Source organism: Seriola lalandi, unplaced genomic scaffold (assembly GCF_002814215.2).
Source record: "Seriola lalandi dorsalis isolate HSWRI2012SDOR001 ecotype SW California unplaced genomic scaffold, Sedor1 jcf7180002054778, whole genome shotgun sequence".
In the NCBI taxonomy this organism is placed as follows: Eukaryota; Metazoa; Chordata; class Actinopteri; order Carangiformes; family Carangidae; genus Seriola; species Seriola lalandi.
In genome coordinates this window covers 23,580-33,908 of record NW_019525331.1, presented here as the reverse complement: position 1 = coordinate 33,908, position 10,329 = coordinate 23,580, and the positions used below count along the sequence as shown (strand labels likewise).

At 43.0% G+C, this 10,329-nt stretch overlaps 2 protein-coding genes across 2 annotated transcripts in view; both read left to right on the top strand.

Moving 5' to 3' along the window:
* The window catches only part of cradd (CARD and death domain containing adaptor protein), a 9,469-nt gene extending 8,662 nt beyond the window's left edge, over positions 1-807 (top strand). The window contains exon 3 of the transcript XR_002761778.2: positions 204-807. The gene's annotated coding sequence lies outside the window, so the exon portion shown is untranslated. The remainder of the gene's footprint in view (positions 1-203) is intronic.
* A 971-nt stretch (positions 808-1,778) lies between these two features.
* Positions 1,779-10,329, top strand: part of LOC111669173 (receptor-type tyrosine-protein phosphatase O-like) — a gene marked incomplete at its 3' end in the record, with an annotated part of 32,033 nt that continues 23,482 nt past the window's right edge. Inside the window, exon 1 of the mRNA XM_087179070.1 lies at positions 1,779-2,193. Coding sequence (XP_087035196.1) covers positions 2,146-2,193 — 48 coding nt within the window. The remainder of the gene's footprint in view (positions 2,194-10,329) is intronic.

Here is a 10,329-nt window from a genome sequence, read left to right as displayed (position 1 = left end):
CACTCACTCAGAGTTATGAGTTAGCTGGGAGCTGTTTGTATGAATGTGATTTGTAACACCTGCTCTAAAACACCAGGACAGATGTTTGTTAATGACAAATATTATATCAGAAATTCTTTTGTCAATCCATACTTCCCTACCCACAATGCATCAGTGTTGTTGTCAGACAACAGTAACATCAGGAGTCTTGTCTCCCCCTACAGGAGGCGTCCTGCTGTTTCTCTGATCCAGCTGCAGTGAACAGCTGCGACCAGCAGGGGGCGTCACACACTCATGAACACATGAGCGCAGCTGTGATAGGACACAAAGCAAAGACAATACACCAACAATATCAGACGACTGACGTCACCATGACGACAATAATCAATAAAAACCACAATCTGAACTCGTGTCCAAGAAGAACCAGTAACAGGAGACAGAGACAGGATGTGGACAAAGGAACAAAAAGGTCAATAATCACTGTATTCACTCCTGTTGTTAAATTATAAACATAAATAATAACAATAATCTATATCCTGTCAATACCTCAGTCCAAACCACAGGAAGTAAAGAGTCAGAAGACAAACAGACACATCCACAGTTAATAAACACTTCCACATTATTCATTAATATTCATCAGTGTAGTAGGAGCAGAAACACCTGAGAACCAGCTGACATCAGGTGAACTGATCACATGATCAGGTGTCCTCCAGATCAGACCAACATGTGACTGTTGTGTCATGTGATAATTTCATGTGTTTTTCACTCTGATTATTTGGATTATTAAAATGATTTATATTGAATATTAAACTGTGGATCTTAAAACTCTGATATTGTTTCCTTTGACTTCATGGTGTTTCATAAATATAAATTAAATATAATATATACAGACGAGACGTTTCCTAGAACTGAAATTAAAATAAATTAAAATATAATTCAACTCTATACTAATATATAATTATTTTCTGCTTTCAGAGAATCGTAGTAAAAAAAATAATTGATGCAAAGTTTAAATGATTTAAAGATAAATCGTGTATTTTGTAAATATAATATTTTATCATGTTTCAGTCACAGTAACTAAAGAGAGAGAAGCTGCTGTAAGTTGATCATGTGACACGTGTGCAGACGTCACATGATGTCTCTCAGTGAAATGTAAAACTCCACATGTTTCTGTTGCTGTGCTGCACATTAGAGAGTTTATGCTTTTATTGTGAAACACGTTCCAACTTTTGTTTTGAAAGGCTCCACATAAACATCCACACCTGTAGTTAAAGGTGAGAACAGAAGTTTCCACTGTGTTTCTGTCATTGATCACTGATCAGGTATCAGTATCAGGTCCTCATCCTCCAGGATCTGGATCTGGTCTTTAGAGGGACTCAGAGTCCAGATCCAGTTTGAAGACAGGAAGTGTTGATGATGGACAGACAGAAACCCTCAGTGAGGTTTCATTAATCCATCAGAGGAGATCAATACATCTGACAGGTATTCTCTTTAATAATCAATCGATTGCTCCCGCCATTCTTCCTCAGACACAAAGATGGTGGTGAGTTCACTGTCACAGAAAACTGAGGAATCGGAAAATACTCTCATGTGAGCAGCTGCTATCAGTGAGTTTATGACGTCAGAATTGTTGCCATTGATTATTGATTCATTGATCAGTTGATCCTGTTGGGTTCTGGTTCTGTGGTCGGTTCACAGAGCACATGCTGTAATGGTGATGAAGATGAAGATGAAGAGGAGCAGGAGCAGTGGGGGGGAGGGGGAGGACCCGTGTGTGTCTCCATGCAGCCTCCGGAGCGCAGGGCGGGGCGACGCCGCGCAGCAGCAGCAGCAGCAGCTTCATCACCGCTGACCGACACCGACCTCCTGCTCGTCTCCAGGCCGCGGCATGGACCCCGGAGCCCGGCCTGCTTCCTCTGAATCACAGCGGGTCCGGTTCGAGCTGCGGTCCGTTCGGCTGATGGTGACGACGACGATGATGATGGTAACAGTGCTGATGAAGATGATGATGGCGGTGTGCAGTTAGAGCTGCGGAGCGGAAACTGAGCGCAGACTGAGCGGGAGCATCGCGCTCCGATGCAGCAGAAAAATCGCCATTGTTTGGATGCGCCGCAGCCCGAGAGGAAGAACCCGGAGCTCCGTGAAACCGTGTGACCGACAGACACCATGCTTTCCCCGCTGCTCCCCGCGCTCTGCCTGCTCTGCTTTGTCCAGGTAAGGAGCTCTGTTTTCGGGTTAATACTGAGCCGCGGCTGCCGCCTGTCTGATGTCATGTGAGGCAGCGGCGGTCTGTGGCTTTGTTTGGACAGAACAGATCCGATCAGATCGATTCGAGTTCAATACTGAGGTTCTGTGAGAGGCGGCGGGTGGATGTGAGAGCGGGAGTCGGTGGAGTGGAGACACGGACGCGCTGTGGCACCGCAGGTCGGTTAGAGAGGCAGCCAGCAGCTCGTTGTGTCCCGCAGAAAGTGGGTCAGTCGGCTGCAGCCTCAGTGAGTCCCTGCATGTCTGTCAGCATCACTGAGCCTCACACACACACACACACACACACACACACTGAGGCCTGCCAACACAAACACCAGAAACACCCTGTGAGGAGGAGGAGCTCAGCTGCTCTTCCTCTCTGAACAGCTGCTTTAGCTTCACCTGCACAGGTGTGACGTCCTGCGGCTCAGAGGTTCTGCTGCTGGGTTTCTGATCACACTGGTTCAGTGTAGTTTGTTTACTGAGACAATAAAAGCCTCAGTTCGCTGCTGTGTTTTGACCTGAGGACATGTAGGAGAGGAAAATCTACTTGTAATGTTTCAGCTGATATTATTGATCAGTTGATCAGTGAAGATCATTAATATTTCCTGGCTGGAAAGTAATCTGATTTTAATTAAACCTGTTCATTTAATTTCCACTGATCTGATTTCAAACTGACCAGGTGCTGTGTTGTGTTCAGGTGTGTTGTGTTCAGGTGTGTTGTGTTCAGGTGTGTTGTGTTCAGGTGTGTTGTGTTCAGGGGTGCTGTGTTCAGGGGTGTTGTGTTCAGGTGTGTTGTGTTCAGGTGTGTTGTGTTCAGGGGTGTTGTGTTCAGGGGTGTTGTGTTCAGGGGTGTTGTGTTCAGGGGTGTTGTGTTCAGGGGTGTTGTGTTCAGGTGTGTTGAGTTCAGGGGTGTTGTGTTCAGGTGTGTTGTGTTCAGGGGTGTTCAGGTGTGTTGTGTTCAGGGGTGCTGTGTTCAGGGGTGTTGTGTTCAGGGGTGTTGTGTTCAGGGGTGTTGAGTTCAGGTGTGTTGAGTTCAGGGGTGTTGTGTTCAGGTGTGTTGTGTTCAGGTGTGTTGTGTTCAGGTGTGTTGTGTTCAGGGGTGTTGAGTTCAGGTGCAGGAGAGCTGGTGGTGTAGTTTATGAAATGTAATGAAATAATAAAATGTCGCTCATACACTCAGAGCAGAGGTTCTCAACATGAGGATCAGGACCCATCGGGGGGTCCAGTGTAGATTTGAGGGGTCCTGGGACAAAAAAGAAAGAACCTGAACACACTGAACCTGAAGAGCTGCTTCCATGAACAATGAATCTATCGATCAGTGTTCAGGTTATTACCTCTCCTGTGATGAGTCCTGCTTCACGGAGGTTCTACTGTTCACTCTGCCCTCACTCATTTAAATGGTTGGGCGTAATATTAGGAACAGCTCTCCGTCTGTTGTACCGTTGAACAGCAGCACAACCTCCGTCCTCCAGCTGAATCATCAGCTCGACAAACTGAAGCTTCACGACGGAGGAGTTCCTGCAGGCTCCAGCAGGGACACGGAAATAACTCACACACCATTTAAAGGAGAGAGTCACACACCTGGACAATGTCCTTCAGATGTGTTAGTGTCCAACAAAGACTCATTCACTGTGACAGGAAACAGACTCAGTGACTTTATACTTTTAATTCATTAGTGGATGAATAACTTTTCAAATAATAACTGAGTCAAATAAAAGAAAACGTCTCTTATTGTTGGACTCCGACACGATGTTGCAGTTACAGTAGAATTCACTTGATTCCAACCACCGACCGAGTCCACAGCGACATCAAGGCAGGGTCCCCCCGGGGGCCAGGTGTCCAGGGGGGGCCCTACAGGCCCCAGGTGCACCATGTGTCAGTGCACACCTGCAGGGCCAGTAACAGGTGAGCCTGAGCCAACTCAAAGAGATCCAGGTCAGTGTGACGTGAACACAGGCTTTAGAAAACCGGACTGAGCTTCAGGTTCCAGACCAGCTTCTAAAACATCATAATATCATTGTTCTTGATTTTCTTTCTTCATCCTTTGTTTGTTTCGGTTGAAGCCTCTCTCACACTCTCAGTCCGTGTTCGGTTTTATCTGATGCGTCAGTTTCCAATTTCCTCTGTGATATCAGCAGCGCTGGTGGATTCATATTGTGAAAACAGACCGAGGGGAAACAGAGATGTTGAATGTAGAATAATTGTTGTTTTTTTAAAATGATCACGCCAGGATTTGTTTCGTATTATTCCACCAAAACCCATAATCCAAGAAGAACAGGCTGCTGTCCCGTCTGAGTGACTGGTGGTTAAATACAGTCGTCAGGTCGTTAGTTTCAGATTTCTGCTCATTTCATCTTTGATGAAGGATCCAGTGTCTCCGTCCAACGACAATAAATGAGCGCCGCTGAATAATGTCAGAACATATTAGATTGAACTTATAACTACACGTGTGTTTACTTTACGTTAATAAGAATGTTTATGAAATTATAAAAGTTAGGGAGGAAAAATCTCTTTTACTGTCAACACCAAGCCACCGTCTTTATCACTGTCGCTCGCAACAGCTGCGTGAACTCTAACGACTCGTGATCTTTCTTCTCATCATTAGAGTCATTAGTGTGATTCAGTCTTAATGACGAACATATTCATTCATGTTAAAGCTGGAGAATCACTAATCATCTACATTGATCCTGTTGAAGCTCTGTCTCCACTTTAGCTGATGAGCTAACTTTACATTAGCTTACTTTAGCCAATGTTACATTAGCTAACATTGCATTAGCTTTCTTTAGCTAACGTTACATTAGCTAACACTGCATTAGCTCACATAAGCTAACGTTACATTAGGTTACTTCATCTACCGTTACATCAGCTTTCTATAGCTAACATCACATTAGCTTACTTTAGCCAGTGTTACATTGACTAACATTGAATTAGCTCACATAAGCTAACATCACATTAGCTTTCTTTAGCTAACGTAGTGGTTTCACAGAGGGACTAAACGAGCTGCAGCTCAGCCCTGAAAGTCCAAACATCCTGATTAAAGTCATTAAAAGTAAAGTTTATTTTCTATCCTTTAGCATTAGCTGTTACGAATCCTTAAGAACCTTTTAAATATTTAAAAAGAAGGTGAACTGTTTATGTTTAACGAACTATTTTTGTCCCAGACACCACTCAGCAGCACACGTTCATACTGGGAGTCGGGTTTGGGTTTTAAATGTAACAGTACCAGTCAGGTTCTGATGGAGTTCCTGTGATGACCAGTTTCCCTCTTGTAAATATCGATCACACAAACGTCCAAGTTACGACAAACTGTTGTTACGGTGATGAAACGGAGAAATCTGTGCTGCAGCTCATTGAGATGAGGGATTTTAAAACACTATGTGTTTGATTGGAGACGTGGACATGAAACAGGCAGCGGTTGTGAAGCTTCAGATGTTGGAGACAAACCCAGTGAAACGAGTGTCTCCTCAGATGTGATCTGTGCTGCTGCTGCTGGTTTTCATGGCGATTAGTGTGATAATCATCTTATTACCACCATGTGAGCTCATTAATGCTCTCAGCCTGCTGGAGGATGAGACTCATCTCCATATGGAAAACAAAAAGAGTCATTAAGCACCACCCGGGGATTGAACCTCCAACACCAAATATCTGATAATGACATAATTAACATTATCATCCAAACACTGAGTTCCAGGTTAAACACAGACATGAGATCTGTGACCGTCAGGATGTGGGTGATGGTTCAGTGATGATGCAGGTGCTGTCAGGTAAAATAGGTCCTTTCATCATGTTCATCATCAAACATGAGAATAATTATTGTTCAGTCTGAAATTATTTCCCAAATCCTCAGTAGGTAAATATTCTGAGGCTGTTCCAGAGGTGTGAGTGTTTTATTATGAATTAAATTCCTTACCTCAAATAAATATTTGTACACAACTTGTGACCAAACCCGCCGATACGACGTGACGCGACGCGAAACGATACGACGTGACGCGACGCGAAACGATACGACGTGACGTGACGCAAAACGTAAGACGCGATAATATACGACGTGACGCGACGCGAAACGATACGACGTGACGCGAAACGATACGACGTGACGTGACGCGAAACGTAAGACGCGATAATATACGACGTGACGCGACGCGAAACGATACGATGCGGCGCGAAACGACGCGACACAATACGACGTGACGCGAAACCATACGATGCGATATGAAACGACGCAATACAACGTGACGCACGCGACGCGATATGACACGACACGTTAAGTAAAACAATCATACTTCAGTCAATTTGACAGATATTGTGATACGAGTCTGTTTAAGTGGCAATGTTCATTTTTACATTTAATTTTCATTTAAATAAATATAAAAATGATGATGTGATTTTTTTCTGGCTTTGTAGCAACAAGGATGTTTCCTTCTTTACTTAAATAGTTTATTTAAGAAATAGTTATGTTTCATTTTATGCTGCTTTATACTTCCAAACTAACATAAAACTAAAATAACTTTAGTTACTTTACAGATTCAGATTAATCATAAAAATATGATCAACAAATAAATTATGATCATTAAGACTTTATTGATCCCTGGATGAAGTTCACAAACTACCCAGCTGTAATACAGACCTTTTTATATTTCAATAATTTGATTTATATTATTCTGAAATTACTCGTTAAAGAGACTACTCATTATTTGAACTTTAAGTATATTTATTATATTTAGAGGCTTTTAGGTTCTTGTAGCAGGAACATCTTTCACAGAAATCTGAAATGTGGAAATTGATTTAAACCTTTTCCAAACGTGTGTGTGAAATTCTCAGTAGCTCAGCAGTCGGCTTGTTTTAGAGCGTGTTGTGTGAAGTCCGGGTCTGAATTTGCATATGACAGACTGAGTGTAAAGCCTGTTATCTCACAGCTTCAGCTTCTGGCAGCTCCTCTGATGTAAACTGTGTTTCAGGAATCACAGATCTTTGATCTCTGGTTTCAGAAACAGGAGAAGCTCAGAGCGGAGGAACCTGCTCTGCTTTCACACGCTGGATTTGCTTGTTTTTTTTCCTCCAGAGGAAAGACTGTCAGTGTGTGGTGAATTCTTCCTTAATGACCTGTTTGGGCTCATTATCCTGCCTGGCAAACACAGAAAGGACCTGCAGGTCTCCAACATGGCAGAACACCAGCGCTGGCAGCTCTCTGCTGCTTCTCCCTCCGTTAGCATCATTAGCCGTGAAGCTCTGGATGTGAATGAAACGTGACATTCAGCTAAAGTTACATGTTTCTCAAATTCATTCTGTTCATATGATATAATAAAGCATCAGTATTTTACAGATACTGTGTTGATATCAGATTAAAAACCTATTAGCAGATACTTTTAATTATAAAACAAGCTTAAACAAAAAACATAAAGCCACTTCGATGTGGATGTGATGATAAATTAAAGAAAGTAAAGAAGAGCATTCATTTGTTTTGAGTGTATTCTGGGTTTTATATGATGGAGAACACAGACGCTGCAGTTTAAAAGTTGTTTTAAAGTTTGTATTCAGTTCAACTCATAGGTAACTTTAACATTTCGCTGCTAACGGAGGAGAAAAGGCTCATGTACATTTTAGATTTACCTTTAATATTCATAGTTATTTTTGAAACAATGACTCCTTTGATTTCAGACAGAAGTAAACAGCAGCAGCTTCTCATTTATAATCAGCAAATGTAGATTTAACACAAATGTCAACTGTCGTTAGCACTCATTAGCTTTAGCTAGCTAATCAACGTTAGCTCCGCAATAAAACAGCAGCAGAGAAAAGCACCTTCATACAAAAATATACAACTTACAAATAAGTGTAATATGAGATAGGAAGCTTATTGATAGTAAGTACGCTAACTCTTGTCCTGGGATTAACAGTGGATTACTACTGTAGGTAGCGAGATGTTAGCTAGACATGCTACGTTATTAGCTGACCTGAGAGCAGACGAACAGTTTATTACGTAACTTTCACTTTAGCTTTTGTGTTTTTGGTTTAGAAACAGAACAGTCGGATAAAGTAATCTGATTACAGTCATAGTTTTTAAACACGTGACGTTCACTTCCGTCCTGCCAGGTGACGAACATCGATATCAGATCTGGAAACCGATCGATCGGCGCGTCGCTAATGCTGTGGTAGATGTCGATCAGTTAGAAGTTATTGATTGGCTTGTGGCTTCCTGTTTCCGTCATTCTGAAGCTCTGTCTCTCGTCCTCTCCGCTGGAGCGCGGCTCCTTTTCTCTCTGTGGTGGGGGGGTCGGATAAGCAGCCATTGTTGCTGCTCTCATTCAGGCTGTGGGCAGGAGGACTTTTTGTTTTCTACTTCAACACGGCTGCTGCTCATTCCTCTTTGTTTACTTTGATTAAAAGCCAGAGGAGGGTGGAGGTGGAGGTGGAGGTGGAGGGAACCTCGGCCCGTCAGTGCAGCATTTTTTCTTTAATTACCTCCTGTTTTCATTAATTAAAGATGTTTGTGCTCCTGTTTTGTCCCGAGGAGGTTTTCAGAAAAACTGCAGCGTCGACTAAACGGCTCGTGTTTTCAGAGACGGTGAAACAGCAGATTAATCTTCACGTTTCAAACATGTCGGAGCTTTAAGACCTAAAGTCAGTTTGAATAGTGAGAACATTACTATCGAACCTAATGGTGAAAAACCGTCAAGAGAAACAGATCAGTGACTGTGCAACCACGACTCACCTGAGGACTCACCTGCTAAAATCTGAACCAATCACGCTTCGCTGCTGGAGCTGTTGTGTAACGTGTGTTTGTTATTCTGCTGCTCTAAGTGAACGGGTCAGTTCAGCTGTTGATCATCAGTTATCTGAGTGTGTGTGTGTGTGTGTGTGTGTGTGTGTGTGTGTGTGTTGGTATCCAGGCTGCAGTTTGAAGCACAAAGAATAAACTGGGTGTTTTCCTCTGCGTGTCTAATTCAGTGTGATTAAGCGCTGGCTCTAATCGGAGCGTCTGTTACCTCAGCAGACTGCACTGATTACATCCTCAGATTATTAGTGCACTTTCACATACGGGGTTTAACCCTGACAGCGATAATCCAAACAGCTCTTTAAACTTCCCGTTGTTCTCCTGACTCGTATCGGACGGGTCGCACGGCGGTGTGATGGTTAAACATGTTCAGCTCTGCGTGTGAAGCTTTTATTCACACACATGTTCTACTTCACTCTGCAGCTGAGTTTCACCTGACTGTGTGTGAAGATGTTTACTGCCTTAACATTACAGATGTTACAACAGCTGTTGATGTTCCTGACCTACAGCCTGTAAAACAACCCGTGTTTTACATTGAAATGTCTACACACGTGATGTGGCGGGAAATATCGCAGTATAAAGTATCAGCCGGCGTCGACTTCCATCTCCATGTTTTCTTCCAGCCAAAGTCTAAAAACACAAAACTAATGGTTTAATGATCATGTGACAAAGTAAAAGCAGGAATCACAATATTTGACATTTTTCACTATTTGTGTTTGAAAAATGAATAAAATGATTGATTGATGATGAAAGTAGCTGCTGATTAATCTTGTGTTGATGGACGGCTGATGAGTTTTTAAAAAGAAGCTCCGAGATGAATTTTCTGTCACATGGCAAAGAAAAGCTGGAAATCCTCAAGTTCATGATATAATAACTTATAATCAGGAGCAGATGAGTTGGAAAACAGCTGGAAACATCAGGAATACAGTAGTAGTACAGCCATGCAGTGGTGACTGCTGGTGTCTCTCTGTTGTGCGTTAAAAATCAGATGGAAGTGGAGAAGAAAAGTGTCTCGTCGCTCGGGAGTTTTGAGGCAGAGTTTTGGGGCGGACCTTTGGGGTCGACCTTTGAGGCGGACCTTTGGGCGTGTGTCTGGGAACTGAACGTCATGAAATGAAAATCATTCTTGTGACTGAAGGTGAAATGTTTCATTATCTTACATCTGGAGAAAATGATTTACACATTTATCACAACGTTCATTTATTACGAGCTGCAGCGGCAGCAGTGGAGAGCAGATACAGAGAGGTGTCGTACCACGCCGTCAGCCGCCCCCCAGCCTCATTCATAGTCTAATGGACTCTGGAGGTCCCGGTCCCCCCCCCACCCCCACC